This window comes from Trichosurus vulpecula, chromosome 1 (assembly GCF_011100635.1).
Source record: "Trichosurus vulpecula isolate mTriVul1 chromosome 1, mTriVul1.pri, whole genome shotgun sequence".
NCBI classification, from domain to species: Eukaryota; Metazoa; Chordata; class Mammalia; order Diprotodontia; family Phalangeridae; genus Trichosurus; species Trichosurus vulpecula.
Genome location: NC_050573.1, coordinates 532,180,271 through 532,199,195, shown reverse-complemented (window position 1 = coordinate 532,199,195; position 18,925 = coordinate 532,180,271). Strand labels below are relative to the sequence as shown.

At 44.0% G+C, this 18,925-nt stretch overlaps 1 protein-coding gene across 2 annotated transcripts in view; it reads right to left on the bottom strand.

The window, feature by feature from the left end:
- The window catches only part of TMEM184A (transmembrane protein 184A), a 54,236-nt gene that overhangs the window by 22,601 nt on the left and 12,710 nt on the right, over positions 1-18,925 (bottom strand). Inside the window, exons 2-3 of one of the 2 annotated variants that reach the window (XM_036749588.1) lie at positions 3,795-3,992; positions 380-643 (exon numbers count right to left, since the gene is read on the bottom strand). In XM_036749588.1, coding sequence (XP_036605483.1) covers positions 380-643 — 264 coding nt within the window. In that variant the 5' untranslated portion in view covers positions 3,795-3,992. The remainder of the gene's footprint in view (positions 1-379; positions 644-3,794; positions 3,993-18,925) is intronic. The other variant, XM_036749597.1, reaches the window with a different exon arrangement.

Sequence of the window (18,925 nt, the reverse complement as noted above, 5' to 3'; positions counted from 1 at the left end):
AGCCTTTCGACTGAGTCCAAGTTTTATAAAACAAATCTCTTTGTTAAGGGGATCTGTTCTGTGAAGTTTGGATTTAGTCAAAGGACACACTTGAGGATCTAGAGGGCTACACGTGGCCTTGAGCCCGCAGGTTCCCCACCCCTGGATAAGATCCAGCTCTAAACCAATGATCTTACAATCCCAACCAAACGCTATCCAGCACTTGCTTTTAGTTTGGAGTTCAAGAGACAGATGTGGGGAGCATGGAAAATGAGTGACGCTTTCATGCTGGTTGTTCACAGGAGGATATAGGTTTTACATGGAAGATATATTTACACAGAGGACGTGTAGAGTGCTTTCCAGGTCTAGGGAGATCTGGAAAGACAGGGGAGAGCCTTACCTGGTGGCAGGTCAGCACCAAGGCTGACCACACAAACAATCCTGAGATGCCCTGGGCAAGGGGAGTGGTGAGGAAGAGCTGTTTGGAGCCCTGGGAGCTGTTCCAGGCCCTGCTCAGATGAGAGCCATCTCCGCTGGTGGAGAAGCCTGTGTCAACAAATGGGAGGATGCTGGTATGTATCAACCCCTCAGCCATTTGGGAGGTTAGCGTAGTACTTTGGATGGTAGAGTTCTCTCCCACAGGTAGCACGGTGTTGTTGTCCATCTATTGAGGAAGGAAAGGGGACAAAGGTAAGGAAGGGTATGGCAGCAGGAAGAAGGGGAGGAGGAAGGGCACTAAACGCAGCTTAGAGAGCAGAGGGATGAGTGGACTTGGGCCCCTGTCAGGGAAGATCACCAAAAAGTGAAGGCCAAGGGAGATTCATGAAGAATGAAGGAAAAGAAAAGAGAGGGGGGTGGGAAACCTAAGCCAATTCAGAGTGAATTCACTGATGAGTAGCCAGCTAGGGCCTCTGCAACCCTATCCCTCCTCCTAATTTCAGTCCAGACCTTGAACGTGGATTCTGCCCGGTGTAAAAGTCTTTTAGACGCCAACTCTCCCACCTCATTTCCAAGGCAGGATGAACCAGAGGCTGGCCAGGGCTGCCAGAAGAACTAGAATTTGCATGCTTCTAGGAATTGACGGGCCCAAACACCCTCCCCAGTGTGTGATGATTGCCTCCCTGCTAAGAGTGTGACACCTGTTCTGTTGGCAGTACAAAACCCGGCCCAAAATACCAAATGTCAAGTTGAGTCCAGACATTCAGATCCTGGAAACAGAAACATCTGAAAAGCTTGTCCTAAGGAGGGGGCTTGATGTCATAGATAGAAAGCTAATCTCTGAGCCAAGAAGGCCTGGGTTCAAGATCCCTCTCTAACACACACCGTAAGACTCTGGGCAAGTCACTTAGCCTCTGGGTACCCCCAGTCACATGTCTTAAGCAACTATAAAGTTGCAGAGAATGTGCCAGTCTACATGGGTAAGAGGAAGGGTGGGTAGAGTGTTGGACTGGGAGTCAGTCAGACCTGAGTTCAAATCCTACCTCAGACACTTAGCTAGCTGTGGGACCCCCAGTCTCCTTATCTCTAAAATAGGATTAACAATAGCACCCCCCTTTACAGGAGCACAGGGAGGATTCAATGAGATAATTGCATTGTGACATAAATCCTGGCTATCATTATCATTATTAATCATGCTCGTGATACTTGCAGGTCCAGTTTAAACAAACACTTAGTAAGTTTATAGTAGGTTGTTTTCCAGCTAGGAGGTTCCTTTAATCTCTCAGAATTCCAAGAAACCTTTCTTTATTCCTGTCTCTATACCCCCCCGCCCCCACCCCCAAATAGGAGCTACCTTCCTGAGGGCACTGTGCCGGCCCCTCTCTGGTACAGTTATCACAGAGGCTGAATTCGGAGTGACTGAAGGCAGATTGATCTCACCTGTGGTGCTTATGATTTGTGTGCTCTTATGCAAGTCTCTTTGGCTCAGTTTTCTATTTATTTATTTATTTTGGAGGGGAGAAGGGAAGGCAATTGGGGTTAAGTGACTTGCCCAAGGTCACACAGCTAGCATGTCAAGTGTCTGAGGCCCGATTTGAACTCAGGTCCTCCTGACTCCAGGGCCGGTGCTCTATTCACTGTGCCACCTAGCTGCCCCTGGCTCAGTTTTCTGACATGTGTAGAACTAGGGGTCTGGATCAGTGGGCTCTCCAGGATCACATATAAATAACAACAGCAAAAATAAATGAATAAACGTGTCAGATCCAATCCTAGAGCAAGGGGAGACCTGAGAGACCATCAAGTCCAACGTCTACACTTTATGTAGGAGGAAACCGAGGCCCGGGGGGATTGAGTGAATTAGCAAAGGTCACAAAGGTAGAAAAGCATTAGGAACAGGACGTGAAGCCTCCTCCCAGCCAGCATGCTTTTTTTCACCAAACTTCCCCCATCACATCTCTCTACTAGATTAGAAGCTCCCTGAGGGCCAGGACTGAGGGCAGGCTGAATTCACCCTTACTGAAGTGGACAGGAGGGGGGTGTGGAGACAATTCATAGAATAATCAGATCATCGATCCAGAGCTGGAAAGGGCGTACCCCAGGTCTAAGTGGGGCATCTGTGTCTCACCAGTACTTCCGGTGCCCTGTAATCAGTGGGTGCATAACAGGTGCTTGTCATGTTGAATAACGTCATTTCAGGGTTCGTTGTCTACTTTAGACCTTTGCCCATAACATAATAATGATAGCCGACGTTTTTGTAGTACTTTTAAAGTCTACAAAGAGGAAGAGTGGACAAAGAGGTGGCCTTGGACTCGAGACAACCTGGGTTCAAGTCCCACTTCTGACACCCACCGGCTGTATGACCCAGGGGAAGTCAATTCATTTCTTCGTGCCCCAGGCAATCCTTTAAAACTGTAACTTACAATTACAGTGCCAATTTATTTTGGTAGAAGGAATTTCCTCATTGGGTGTTTTCCTCCCGAATGGGATCACAAGTCCATTTCCTATTTCTTAAATTTTCTATGTCTGTCTGTCTGTCTCCTTCTCTCCTCATACATACACACACATATATGTATATATATAGACACATTCACGTATATGTACACAATATACAGACGTATATATGTGTTGTTACATTTGATGGTCATAATAGCCCGTGAGGTAGGCAGAGCATGAATTATTAGCCATGCCCCAAGGGGGAAGGCACCCCACTCACAGGAGATTGAGGGTTACCAGGCAGTGGGCACTTATGTTTGTTCAAGTAAATAGTTGAGCCTCCCAGGAACCTGAGAGAACTAAGCCTATTCGCCCTCCCCAGATGCCTCCCACCTGGCTCTCCTCCAGTCCCAGCCCAATATCGGGCACACACCACCCTGTGTATTAGCAGCCTGCAGGCGGATGGGAGATCCCGGCAACTAATGAGGGAGAGCACCTGCCTCGAGAGTCCCCAGCAAGAGCAGCGATGAGCGGGAGATGGACCCAGCTCCCCATCCAGCCATTGCTAAGACTCTCAGACCGGCCACTTGAGACTCCCTGGGGCTTTGCCCTCCCACCTCCCAACAAAGCTACTTTCTCTAAAAGGGACTTTCTCTCACCCGCTCCCAGGCCACCTTGCTAGCGTTTAACCCTTCCAGCTGGATATGCAGTGGAGGGATGTGTGTGAGGAGGGGCTGATGTTAGAAAGAGATATCCTAAGAATAGCACCCAGACTCCTGGGAATCCTAACTACGGTCAACGGGAACAAAAACAAGTGACCCAATCACTTAATTCAGAGTCTGTCTAGAAATTAAATCAGCACCCCCACCCCCCCACGCCAGAAACCCCTCCCTCCTTTCCTTTGGCCCTCCCAATTTTAGTGCCTGCTTCAACCCGGCTCTTACCTTACCCAATAGAAAGTGCCAAGAGCGTCACCTCGGCCCCTCGGTTACTGGACTGGGGAACACTTGCATCTCGGGGTCCCAGGTCAGGGTGAGCGCCGGCATTCACGTGCCAGCGGAGACAGCTCTGTGCCTCGCTCAGGAAGTGTAGACAGGCCCCAGGTGAGACTTGAAAATGCTGCCCTCCCCAGGTGCCTGCACCTAGAGTGGGGGAGGGAGGGGAGACGAGATCAGTCGAGAGGGTAGGGTTACCAGGAAGTCACCTGCTCGTCTCACCACTCAGTACCAGGAGCCCCACCTCTAAACCCCAGAGAGCGTCAGGATGCGCCTCCCAGAGCGAAGGAAACCTCCTTATGGCTGTTTGCTTCCTCTGTCCCTTCTTTCCCTTGACACAGTACCCTCTTCTCCGTTTGTTTAGCCCGGAGCTGACTTCCAGGAACCTGCCTAGTGAGATCTCCTCTTCGGCCTGCAGATGGCAGCTGCTTCCCGGGCAGATGTCCGAAGGATTCCCCTGACCCTCGTCCCCCTGTCCTCAGTGAGAGCCTCTGTGGGCGGATTTCACCTGTATCTCGGTGGAAGGCGTGGATGGGGTGTGGGTGTGGAGAGGCAGTTTATGGGATCATAGCCCCAGAATTGGTAGGGCATGGAAGGAGCTTTGTACAAATTAAAAGGAGGAGGAGAGAGGGATTCAGAGAAGAGAGACAGAGAGGAGAGAGAGAGAGAGAGAGAGAGAGAGAGAGAGAGAGAGAGAGAGAGAGAGAGAAACAGAAGAGACAGAGAAAGAGGCGGAGATGGAAGGATGAGAGGCTGATAGACTTGAAGACAGAGAACGAGAAGAGAGACAAAGAAAAGAGAAAGAGACAAGACAGAGAGAGAAGAGGAAGAAGGAAGGAGAAGAAAAGAAGAAGAAAGGAGTAAAGTTGAGGGGGGTTTAATGGGAACTGGAAACTTTTAAGGAAGATCTAAGATCTTTTAAGGAAGACAGTATGATGCTGTGGAGAGAGCCACTGGCTCTTGAATCGAGGGACCTGTGTTCAAACATCACCTTTGATGTTGACTACCTATGTGACCTTGGGCAAATTACATAATCTCTTTGTGCCTCGGTGTCCTCATTTGTAAAATGAAAAGGTTGGCCTCTGAGGTCCCTTCCTGCTATAGATCAATGGCCCTATGATTCTAAATTGAAAGCATAAGCTCTAGAAAGAGAAGGAACCTTAGAGAGCTAGACAAGAAGGGACCTCAGAGGCCATCTGACCCAACCTCCTCATTTTGCAGATGAGAGACAAAGTTAAGTGACTTGTCTAAGGTCACATAGATGTTTACATGGGATATGTTTTACATCTTTATCTTTTGATTTTCAGCACAATTCTGAGGGGCAAGCATGATTTTACAGATGAGGAAATACAGGCTAAGTATCCTGTCCTTGAAATCCAGACCATTTTTTTTCTCCCTATATTACACTGCTTCCCTTCCAAGTAGTAAGCGGCAAGCAGCAAAACCAATATTCAAACTCGGGCCCTCTGATTCCCAATCTTTTGTCACACCGTCTATCTTAAATGCCCCCAACACTGGAGCAGGGTTCTAAGTAGCTAGAGGTGACAAGGAAAGACACATCCACAACACAGTCCTACGAGCTCAGGTTGGGAGAGACCTGGGCATAGCCTTAAAACTAGGTTTCCCACATCTGTCTATTTGTTGGCACTAAGTCTTCCCCTGGGTTTCCTCTGGGGTAGTCTAGGATTTGGAAAGTGGGGACAGGTGGGGATTGGAGAAGGTTTGCTGGGGGAACTGATTTTTATTTTTACTGACCTAATTCATCACGTTCCCAATAAACTTCACATCTCTCTAGTGCCTTGTAGCTAAAGCACTCTGCAGATATGAGCTCATCCCCCAACACCCTTGGGAGGGGCCTAGCTACATCTATTTTATTTTCCAAGTGGGGAAACTCAGGCACAGCAGCCCTGTGGGGCTAGGCCTGAACAACAGGTCTTTTGGCTACTGGTTGAGGGCCACCCTCCCTCTGATGAGGTAGACAAACAGCAAAGTGAATCCAGTGCTTTCTACAAATGATGCCCACATCTTAGGGACTCAGTATCTTCTAGGCATTGAGGCCTTCTTAAGTTAAACTGGTCTGTCTAGGTTGTTGATGAAAGAAAATAGCCCAGAGATGTGTTGATATCACTTTTAGAGATAAGGATAAGTATTAATCAGAGGAGACAGAGCTGTTCCCTTTGGCCCATTGGAGGGACCCCACCCCTTGGCAAAGCACAGCCCAGTTCTCCAACATGCTAGGACACGAAGCAAGGATGTAATGTTTACTAATGGGGCAGTGTGCCCAAAGTCATCCCCAGTGGATGCTATTCAGGCCTCCAAACCAGCCTCAGACAAACTCCTAGGAGGCCAAGCGAGGGACTCTCAGGATCTTGACTTTGCTCGGCTCTGTTTGCTTTCTTTTGCAACCACCCCAACCCTCCTCCCCCTCCACCAGCTTCCAGACCAGGGTCAATTCAGTTCAATTTAATATACATTTATAAAACACCTACTATGTGCCAGGAACTATACTGGGAATAGAAAAAGAGGCAAAAAGCAGTCCCTGCCCTCAAGGAGTTTACAATCTATCACAGGGGAGACAAGTGCATAGTGGCATAGTGGCATAGTGTAGAGAATGCTAGATTTGGAGACAGTGGGCCAGGATTCAAATCTTCCAACTGCTACAATGCCTCCTATAGTGGAAAGAATGGTGGATTTGAAAGCAGATGGTTTGGGTTCAAATCTTGCCACTATCATTTATTAGCCATGTCAGCTTGAACAAGTCACATAACTTCTGAGTCTCAATTTCCCCATCTGTAAAATCAGAGGGTTAAACTAGATGACCTCCATGGTCCCTTCCAGCTCTACATTTGTGATCCTATAACATCCTTAATGGGGAAATCACTGGTCAAGGTCCCAGACCCCTGAAATATATACATACACACACACACACACACACACACACACACACAGACCAGCCGCCCATGCTGCTACATTTCCCTCTCCCCAAATGCATTTAGTGGCATGCTTACCTTCTGTAAGGTGGGTGCCACCCCCGCTCCACCCTATACACTGGGAAGGATGCTGTATCTAGTCAGAAGACCTGGGTCTAAATCCCAGCTCCGTCCTGTTGTTTATTCAATGAGCCACCTGTGACCCAGCGAATCATGTTCATTTCTGTAAGCCTCAGGTTCCTTATCTGTAAAATGGGAATTTCATACTACCTACGTCCCAGGGTTCTTATGAGAAAAGTGTTTTGTGCTGTGTGAAATGTGAGCTCTCCTTTGGGAGGTGTTGTTTTAATGTGGTTGCGTTCACATATTGTGGTGGAGGGGGGTGGTGGTGGTGGTGGTGATGGTGGTAGAGGGGAGGTCGGGATAAAATGATAGTTTGATTTATGCCCCCACCCCCTTGGTTAGGGATTCATAATCCAGTGGTGAAATTGGATATTCAGAAAATCCACTGTTTTTCTTAATCCATAGAGCCAGCCAGGCAAATATTGGAGGTTTCCTATTTTTTTCTGGCTCTTACCACTCCTGCCCCCAAGCCCGTTAGGGTGTAACAACTGTGGGAAATCCTGAAACATTCTCTGCTTAGATGGAAAAAAAACCTTCCAATTCAGGAGGGAAAAGTTCTGAGTTTCGGGATGACAGTGCCAGGGCAGATTTCAGTCTGCAGAGCAATCCATGCTAGATAACTGCAGAGGACTATGGGTACTCAAACAGAATTTAACCACCTAAGCTGAAGAGACAGAGCATTTCCCACTAGACGTGTTGCTGATCCCAAGAACTCAGAATAGGTCAGATGCACTGGAGGTTAGAGCCCAGAAATATTCAGCACCAGGGATCAATTCTACAAAGCAGGCCAGAGAAATTCCCACAATGCCAGGATTTCTAGAGCTGTCAAGGGCTAGGTTCCTGGGCCATCTCCACTACCACTTACTGAGAGTCACTATCCCAATCCTGATTTAGTGTAGGCCCACCCCAGGAACACCTCCAGCATTGAGCTGCTCTCTGAAGACAATAACTCCTCCATCTCTGCCATCATCCCTTCCATCCCCCTGCTTCTCCAGGACAAGCAAGGCATCCTTGACTACTAACCAGGCTCCATACCTCCAACTATGCCTTACTTGCTAGATATAATGGTTGTTTCTCAAGTCTCATCTTTCTTGGTAGCTTCACCTGAGTATTCTCTCCTGTCTGGGTTTTCATGACATTGCCCTTTCCTGGAAAAGAGGCAGGTTACTGAAGACCTTAATGTTGTTGAGGATTTTAATTTTAACTTTAAATGCCAGGTTGAGAAGTCTGTAATTTGTCCTAGGGAGCCATTAAAGGTTTTTTGAGTAGAAGAGGAAAGGCCCGTCATAGGAAGATTATTTAGGTGGCTCTGTGGAGGACAGGCTGGAGAGGACAGAGAGAGTGGAATCAGGGATACTAAGCCTGTGACTTCCTCCTCTTTCTTAAAGCTCTTCCCTTCCTTAGGGCCCATGATAATAAGCTTGTCCTGGTTCTCTTCCTATTTCACTAACTTCCTCTTTTTGCTTCCTCCATTGAATCCCCTGTGAACAATTCTCAAATCTCAGTCCTCTACCTTGAGCTCTTTTCTCTATGCATTCTTCCTCAAAAACTCATCTGGTCTCAAAGCTCCAATTAGCATTCCTTCTGCTGATGACCCTTTAATTTACTTCTCTGAGATACCTCACTTGCCTTCCCGTCCTCCTTTTTTGTCTCCTGTGTTTTCAGTTGCCCCTAGGACATCTTTCCATGTATATCTCCTTGTAACGTCAAGTGTGTTGGCCTGGCAGCCTGGTAGATTAGAATATACTGTCAATTAAGCTAAGGTGACATGTTTGATTCCCACATAGACCAATTAGCTGTGTTTTGTTCTATGGTCTCAGTGTGTACCCTGGATCCCAGACAGCTGGCTCACAGAGGCTTTGATGTTGGTCCCACAAGGGAAATCCAATGAGTGTAGATGAGTCAGTTCAAATCCATCCCCAGTACCGGAAAAACTCCTCTGAGTGTGTGTTGTACTGATGGTAGCTAGACAGACTGTGTCATCTTTACATAAAAGGTATTTTATTATTGTTGTTAATAATATTGCTGTTACTACTCCTCTAACTGGTTGGCCGTATTTAAAGGGTGGAGCCCATGAGTCTTACTCACTTTTTATCCCACCCAGTGAATTGAGATTGTTCAGTTCCTATTCACTGATGGGGTTGATGACTGGAGGTAGAGCGGAAGTACTCTGATTAGATGTTAATTAGGACTTCCCAACAATAAGATGTCAGGCACTGGGTCATGTTACCAAATAAAGCCAAGGAATCATTAGTTCTGAAGACCTGTGGAGACCAGTAGGATGGCCTGTGTGAAATGGCTTTAAATTAACCCCCTTCAGTCATTTTTCAATTAATTTTTTTTCAATTAACAAGCATTTATTTTCTCTTTCTCTCTCTACCCCCTCCCCATTGAGAAAGAAGAAAAAAAAAAGGAACATGACAAAACTCTTTGACAAATATGCATAATAAAGCAGAAGGAATTCCCACTGGGGACCATGTCCCAAAGTGTCTGTTCCATTCTGCATCCTGAATCCGTCACTTCTACCCTATTCGGTTTCAGTGGCGCTTCCTTCCTCCCTCCTTCCTCTGAAGGGAAGAGATCAAGTTTGAGGGTTGGGAGCAGCAGCCCAGGACTTCAGGCTTTTCCTTTTTTGTGTCATTTGTCATTACTGATGCCCAAGAGCTCTGTTCTATTGTAGGCCCCCTCCTCCATGAAGTCTTCCCTGAGTAGCCCCACCTGACTGCAGTCACTTTTCACGCCAGCATCTCCAGCACACTGTAGTCAGTGAGCTGAAGCCTTTCTGGGGTTGTATTACCTTAGGATAACTTACTGGATTTCATGACATTCCTTACTCCTCTTAAAGTGTTATATATAGGATCCCTTTTTTAAAAAATGTAATGAATTAAAATTAATTTGACTCTTTTTTTAAGCCTCTCCAATCATTCCTCCTTTTCTGGCCTTCTAACTAGGTGTTCACCAAAGTTCAGTTTTTGATTGTCTCCCCCCTCCTTTTCTGCTCGTCCTTGTGCCCCTCCATCCTCACCCTTCTTCCTTTCTTCCTTTCCCCCTTTCTCTTGTGCTCTTTCCCCTCCCTCCTTCCTCCCTCCTCTTTCCTCATCTTCCACCATTCTTCCCATCTTCCAGGATGTAACCTTGGCTTATATTCATCTCTTTGCTTGCCCTGACCCCACATATCCAATCGGTTACTGACTCTTGCCCTGTCTACCTTCACAACATTTCTCACATCTGATCCCTTTTCTCTGCTCTCACAGCTACCATCTTAGTTTGGGCCTTCATCACCTCTTGCCTAGATTATTGCAATGGTGACCTAATTGGTCTCCTTGCCTCCAGTGTCTCCCCTACTTCAGTTCATCTTACACACTGCTACCACAGTGATTTTCCTTGAGCTCAGATCTGAACATGACACTCCCCTACTCAATCACATCCAGTGACTAACTTTTCTGTTTAGTTTTTAAAGCCCTTCATAACCCGACCCCAGCCTGTCTTTCCAGCCTCACTGGAAATTACTCCTTTCTTCTTCACTCTATGATCCAGCCAAACTGGCCTTCTCTCTGGTCCTTATGATGACACTCCTTCCCTGTTCCTTGGCATCGGCCATCCCTCATGCCTGGAATGCACCCCCTCCTCATAGATTCTCTCCTTTTAAGACACAGCTCAGGTATTATCTTCTTATGAAGCTTTTCCTGATACAAACTACTTTGTATTTACTTTATTCTATATATACTTATTTATGTATAAAGTTTTATTTCCTCTCCATTATAATGTAGGTTCTTTGTGAGTAAGGCTTATTTCATTCTGTGTCTTTGTATCTCTACGTCTTAGCACCTAGCACACAGCAGGTGCTTAATAAATTCTTGCTTCGTTTATCATGGAATGGCAATTCCAAGCATCAAATAAGGTCATGAGGTTATAGATGTGGAAGGAGCCTCAGAGACCATCTAGTTCAAGTCCCCACATTTTACAAAAAAAGACATTGAAGTCCAGAGATATGAAACTACTTGCCCAAGTTTACCCAAGTAGTAAATGACAGAGCCAAGTTTTGGCCTCAAGGTCTCTGTATCAACATCTAGTGTTGACTGGTTGATTTGGAGTATTTTTCTGTATACCCTCTAAATTGCTTGTATGTAAGTACCATGGTGTGGTAGTTATAAAAGAAGAGGGAAGAAGTGACCATTCCATCTTAGAATCCATGATAGAGAATTGAAGAGGAAACCCAGACATTCACTGTCCAATACCTAGCCTACATTTTCTGAGAGCAAATTTCAAAGAGCCCAGAGAAAAGTATCAGAAGCCAGCCCAGGAGGGATGGAAAATTCTGAAGAGTGAAGTCTAACAGTATAAATGCAAATGATTCAGTTGGAAATAAAAGAGGAGCTTTCTAAAGCGACCATTGTGGATACACAAGAAACTCACTGACTGAAGTAGATTTTAAGAGAACCCACATGCATAGAAGACGGGAACAAAAGGATGGATAACGAGAGGGTGAATGCCAAAGAGTGGCATGGTCCTCTTGAAATAGTATCAGGAGTCCTAAAGATTAGACTGAGCTGAGGCTGGTGAAGGAAGCCAGAGGCGACAAAAATAGTTTTTAAAGAAAGCCATGCTGGGGTCAAAAGGAACATCAGCCAAGGAAGAGATGGGTCTGAAGCTTAATGCAGATGGAACGATGATAACAGAGGGTATTTTATCTACCAAGCTAAATGATCCTTGAACTGAGGGGGACAGAACAACAAAGGTTAACAGGGAACTGAAACTCAAGGTAAATGAAGGGGTGGAAAAAGGAGGAGTGTCCTAAGGACCAATGTGGATGCATAATTTAACTCACCGACAGGCTTAGAGAAAGATGCGTAGGATGGCAGGTGACAAGGGCAGGTAACAGAGGATGAATTCCAAAGTGTGTTAGTCATATAAAAATGGTGTCCAAAGCACTAAAGCTCAGACTGAGCTGAGACTAGGGAGGGAAGAGGAGAAAAGATGGAATGGAACCAGTGCTCTGAGGGGGGGTGGGGACAACAAGCACTCACTAAGTGCCTACTATGTGCCTGGCACTGTGCTAAGAACTTTATAAAGGTTATCTCACTTCATCCCCACAACAACCCTGTAAAGTAGGAGCTATTATCTCCTTATGACAGCTGAGGAAACTGAGCACCCGGAGGTTAAATGACTTGTTGCACAGCTAGTAAGGCTACTTTTGAGGCCACATTTGGACTCAGGAGAATGGGTTTTTCTGACTCCAGAACTGACATTCTATCCATCTTGCCACCCAGCTGCCCCAGCCTCAGTTTACACATCTACAAAAAGGCGATAATGAAAATACCTAGGTTATAAACTTGTTGTGAGGACCAAATGAGATAATAATACCTAAAGTCTTTTGCAAACCTCAAGGTGCCGTGTAAATGATAGCCATTGTTTTAATTTGAATGACTTCAGAGTTATGATCCATTCAGTAGTTTCAGAACACGGATGAGGAAGTGTGTTTCTCACCTCTTGGAAGAGAGGTGAAGGGCTAGAAGATCTTACATTTATAAACATAGCCAATGCATTTCTTTGCTTTGGTTTATTATACTTAACAGCTGGTTATGAGGGGAGCTTCTTTTTTTTTAAAGGCTGGTTCTCCCTCTCTTGCCTAGGCTATAAATGTAGGGGCTACTCAGGGGCCCTATCCCACTATTGATAAGCAGAGAAGCTTGTACCTGCTCTTTCCTACCTGGGCTGGTTTACTCTTCCCTGTTGCAAACCCAGTGATGCACATATTCATGCCAAACAGTGCAGAGGAAAGACTGGTAGAACCTACTATATCTCTTAACTCCCAAGTTCAAGTGATCTAGCAGCGTTAGTCTCCTTGGTAGCTGGCTTTATGGGAATGTTCCTCCGTCTCTCATGGGGGTATGGAGTTGTCGGTAATGGGAGAGGTGAAAAGAAAAGAAAGGAACGTTACATCATGGACCATTAAAAAGGCACAAGAGAGCAGAAGGATGTACAGAAAGGGATGCATAAGCAGGGTAGTTTTGTTATTATTGTGTTAAAATTGAATATACATTAAAAACTATGTAACAGAAATTCAGTTTCATATACAATCAGCTTTTCTTTTTTTATTGACATGTTCATGGTAAGTTTATACTAAAAGAAGATAGAAGAAAGAACAGAAAAGGAAGGGGAAGGGAACAAGTATTTATTAAGCACCTACTGTGTGCCAGGCACTGTGTTTATGAATGTATCATTTGATCCTCAGAACAACCCTGGGAGGTGCTATTATTATCTTTATTTTATAATTGAGTAAAATGAGGTAGAAGTTAAGCAGCTTGCCCCAGTCCTGTTAGTGCCTGATACTGGATTTGAACTCAGATCTTCCTGACTCAATAACCCACTGAGTTTCCAACTGCTTAGGTTTAACTTAAAAAAAGGCAAATGCCTAGATTTTCAAGTTGTTGAGCTTGATTTCAAGTCCTGGCAAAATTCTATAAAGTATTATTATTAAAGGGATGGTTTTTTAATATCTTTTTTTAATTTTTAATTTACAATATTCAGTTCTACATAATTTTGAGTTCCAGATTTTTCCCCCCTCCCTCCTCCCTCCCCAAGATGGCATGGAACCTGATATATCGTCTACATATAACTTCTCATTGAACTTATTTACACTCTAGTCAATTTGTGAAGAAGAATTATGACCAATGGAATGAATCATGAGAAAGAAGAAACAGAACAAAAAAAAAACCCAAAACCAAAAACAAAAGAGAGGGAAAAAAAAGGTGAGCATAAAGTGTGCCTGCATTCATACTTCATAGTTCTTTCTCTGGATGTAGATAGCATTCTCCATCGTGATTTTTTTTTGAACACTAGAAAGGGAAGTGGTAATTACCAACAGCCAGTATGACATCATGAAAAACTGAGCATGCCAGACTAAGTTCAGCCTCTTTTTTTTGGTAGATCAGATGGGAGAGCCTGAATCATAAAAGGCAAGAGCTCTGGGCCCAGAATCAGGAGAGCCCTGCATCTGGGTGGCACGTCTGACATACCACATGCCATGCCTTCAAAGACCAGTTACTTAATCTGAGTCTTGGTTTCCTCAGCTTTAAAATAGTGATAATACTTGTAGCAAATAGTGTGCTGGGGCCTGCGCTGACCTGCTGTAGAGAGCCAGAATTGATGGTTAAGTTCTCAGTGGGAGCATCTACACACACCTAAGAAATCAGCACTCTCCATAGATAAATGGAGACTAGATTCATAATTTTGTGGGTGGTCTAGGCAGAGAAAGTATTAATATTGCATTATTAAACCTAAAAGCTTGTTTGCCTACGTTGTCCTCCAACCGCCTTCTTTCCCCACCCCCAGCCTGACTGTTAACCATTTCCCAGCACACCCCTGTAGTGTTCTATAAACTTGGCTTGAGCTCAGCTGGGGAGCAGTAGAAGACTCAGGGAAGGACATCTAGGAGCCTAATTAATACTAACATGAATATGAAGCATTTCCATAGAGTTTTAAGGTTTACAAAGTGCATCGTTCAGACGTAGCCCGTGTTTTGTGAGCCCTGGCAAGTGGTTTGACCTTTGCCTCAGTTTCTCCATCAGTAAAAAGGAAATACTGGCAGCAGCCACCTGCCAGGGTTGTAGTGAGGACCGAATGAGATATCTGTAAAGTGCTTATCAGTACAGAGCCTGACCCGCAGAAGGTGTTGTATAAAGGTTAGTTATTATTAATTATTATTCTATCCATCATTTCATTTGAACCTCACAACACCCCTGTCTGAAGTACGTGCCTCAGGGGCTTGCTGTGAGTAATAAAAGAAGCAAAGCGCTTTGGAAACCTGTCTATGTAAATGCCAGCTTTTAAAACTTTTAATCAGATAATGTCATAGAGATGTTATACCTGGATCTCAACAAAGCATTAGAAAAACTCCCTCTTCCTACATGGGTTAGATGATAAATGCAATTAGGTGGAGCAAAGAGCAAGCATTTTTATAGTGCTTTAAAGTGTGCAAAGTCCATCTAATTGATTCCTCATAACAGCCCTGTGACACACATGCTATTACTAACCCCATTTTATAGAGGAAGAAACTGGGGTCAAGAGGGGGCAAATGGCTTATCCAGGGTCACACAGCTAAATAAGTGGCTAAGGCAGGATTTGAACTCAGGTCTTCCTAGCTTAGAAGTTCCAACACTCTATGCCTTCAGAAGAAGACTTCTTAAATCCCATCTCAAGCACAAGAATGGTGATGATTAACTTTGCAATTCCCAGAGGATCTCAGAGCTTAGAACCAGCCTCAGAGACTGGTCCAACGCAGCTCATATCTGAACTGGATTTCCCTCCATATAAAAACATTCCCAATGAGTGGGCATCCATCCAGCCTTTGCCCAAAGACTCCTATTGAGGGGGAATCTACTATTTCCCAAGGTCAAACATTCTACCTTCTGATATCTCTAATTGTTGGGAAGCTTGTCCTTACTCTGAGCACAGATGTGCCTCTTTGTAGCTCATCCTACTTCCGCTCTTTGAGGACAAGCAGAACGAATCGACTCTCTTCTGCATGTCAGACAGTCCTTCAGATATTTTAAGATAACTGTCACGTCCTCCTCCCTAAGTCTGCAAGCTAAAGATCTCTGTTAACCAGTCCTAAGGTGAAATGGTCTCCAATATTGTGTCTTGGTCGCCCTCCTCTGGACACTCCAGTTTATCAATGTTCTTCCTAAAAATGTCCCAACCTTACCCCCTACCTCCTCCCACTCTCAGTGAACTGAACACAGGGCAAAATACAATGGTATCTCACCACCCCTATTCTATAGGACTTGTGTACACTTATCTCTACTGAGAAGATGGTGTTTTCTTGACAGAGAAGGGAATATTACATTTGATGCGAACAGTATTCCTGTCACTATTAAATTTCAACTTCCTAGATTTGGCTTGTCATTTCTGTCTAATTACATCTTTTCAGAATTATCTATCACCTTCAAATGTGATTAGCTTGACAAAAATGTTTCCATTCATAGTTTTTATTAAATGTTAAACAGTACAATGTCCTTCAGCCATTCTATTAGAGTCCTGCTGTTGAGGTTTAGGGGTGTTGGGACCCCAAAACAGCAACACGAAGGTCCTGCCTGAATGAATTCAACTCAAGCCTTCTTTCAGCCAAAGACAAGATTTGTTAAAACAAATCCACCATATTGGCCACACTCTTAAGGAATCTGAACATTGGCTAGACGTTTAAGAAATCTGAGCATTTGTGATACTTGTATTGACAAGCGGGCCAGATTGAATACGAGCACCTTCATGGAAGCTGAGATGGGTCTTATATACAGAAAGACTGTGGGAGGGATCTAGGATTGGCCAAGTAGTCTGGTGTGATTGGAGGAGGGGTCTAGGTAGGATCTTGACACTTATGGCCAGTAGGCTGGGGTGACTAGAGGTCAGAGTTTAGATAGGATCAAGGGTGGGAAGTAGCCAGAGGCAATTCAGAGGTAACAGACCAGGGAGGCCTAGGCTATGTTAAGGGTAACAGAGAATTGGGCATAGCAATAAGGAAAGGCCAGTTGAGGGGGTTATAGCCTTAAGCAAACACCAGATCAAGTGGGAAATTTCAAGGAGAGAGTTCAAAGGGGTTTCCAGAGCCTGTACCCAGTACCAGTACCTGGTCACTGCCTCCACCTCATCTTCAAAGATCTAAGATAAGTCCTAGGAATTTGAGCTGTTATTTTAGAGGTTAAATGACTTGCCCAGGGTCAGAAAGATCTGAGGTTGGGCTTGAACCCAAATCTCTCTTTATTCCAAGTCTAGGGCTTCATCTCAGCCAAAGATGTTATATTAATTAAGTCTGTCAATGTCTTTCCTAAAAACATAGTGTTTGGGACTGAAATGAGTACTCTCGGAATAGACTGACTAGGGCAAAGTTTGGGGGAGGGGGGGGACAACCACTTCCCTCATTCTAAACACTAATACAAAAACTCAAGTATTAAGCACCTAATGTATGCAAAACGCTATACTAGGTATGAGGATACAAAGACAAAAGCAAAAGAAAAGAAAAACAAATTTAAAAAGCAGGCCCTGCCCCAAGGTACTTCTATAAAGTATAGAAGAGGCGTAAACCCGCACTAAGACTTTTGGGACACGCTGCATTGAACCCGTAGGTTCCCAAAGTGGGCAATATCACCCCCTGGGGGACCCTGGAATCTTGGGGAGGGGGATGTTAGTAGCCTCTGGTGCAACTGGGGGAAATTGAGTAAAAATAAGGGGGTGGTGGAAGCATAAGAAAAGGTAAGAAAACTTTGAAAAACCATTCATACATGTTTCATCTGTTGTATTCCAGAGTTAAAGTCGTAGTGATGACATTATTTTCCAAATAAACACACTAAATGCAAGTTATAACCGATTAGTGGTGAAGTCCACCCACAGGTCTTAACAAGCAAGTGTTGGCAGGCAAGAGTATTGCATATTGTCAGGAAGTCCGGCATGTACCAGAAGGAATATGTGCACGTAATGACTTGTTTACAATATGATACTATACAGTTACATGATGCTTATTGCATCATCAAAATGCAAGAAAACCCCCACAAATTTATAATAAATTATCAAATTTAAAATGTCATTTTAAAAATATGTATATTTTACATTTTTTTGAAATGGTGTAAATTTAAAAAAAACATTAAGGTGTTAAAGAAAGTAGATTTCCAGGGGGATACTGAGTAATTTTTTAAGGGGGACAGTAGGCCAAATAAATTTGTGAACCCCTGAACTAGAGTTTATTTTGTATTGGAGATGGGGGAAGGCTTTTACTACTGACTTACGGGGTGGGAGTGAGGTGGTATTGCATGTATTTGAGATGGTGTAGAAAAAGTAGAAAGGTCATTTTGGAATGCAATTTGAAAACTATTTTCTGGTTTGCTTAAAAAAATCAGTTGACATCTACCGATTGTCTCTGTGTGCAGAACTTTGAAGTAGGCATTGTAGGCTTTCTAAGAGAAGGATCAAAGAAAATGCTGCTTGAGGTTGGTAGGGTTAGGATAAGGGTTTACAGAAAGAAGGCTCAACCATTCAGCTCTTTTTTTGTTTCTTTTCTGTCTGCCAAGAAGAATGATCTATGGATTGGAAAAGACAGAACAACATAGTCAATGAGGAGTTGAAACTCAAGATAAGTAAGGAGATAAGAAGAGAGTACTTGGCTTCTTCCTTCAATGAGTTCCAAGTCATCAGTCTTGAATGGATCTAATGCTATGTACTGAAAAGACTAACTGATGTGACTGTAGAGCCGCGACCACCACCACCTTGAGGTATTTGTTGCTCAGTCATTTTCAGTCAGGTCTGACTCTTTGTGACCCCATTTGAGGTTTTCTTGGCAAAGACAGTGGAGTGGTTTGCCATTTCCTTCTCCAGCTCATCTTTTACAGATGAGGAAACTGAGGCAAACAGAGGGAACCCAGCTAGTAAGCGTCTGAAGCCAGTTTGAACTCAGGAAGATGAATCTTCCTGACTCTAGGCCCTGTGCTCTATTCACTGAGCCAATCTTGAATGATACTGTATTTGAAAGTGTGAATAATAAACAACTTTAGCAAAGTTGCAGGATATAAAGTAAACCCACATAAATCATCTGCATTTCTATATATTCCTAACAAAGCCCAACAGCAAGAGACAGAAAGAGAACTTCCATTTAAAGTTACTGTAGACATTATACAATATTTGGGAGTCTGCCTGCCAAAACAAACCCAGTGACTATATGAACACAATTACAAAACACTTTTCACACAAATAAAGTCAGATCTAAATAACTGGAAAAACATCAGTTGCTCATGGGTAGGCCAAGCTAATATAATAAAAAATTCTACCTAAATTAATTTACCTATTCAGTGCCATACCAATCAAAATACCAAAAAATTATTTTATAGAGCTAGAAAAAATAATATCAAAATTCATCTGGAAGAACAAAAGGTCTAGAATATCAAGGGAATTAATGAAAAGAAATCCTAGGAAAAGTAGCTTAGCCAAACCAGATCATAAATTGTATTATAAAGCAGCAATCATCAAAACCTCTTGGTACTG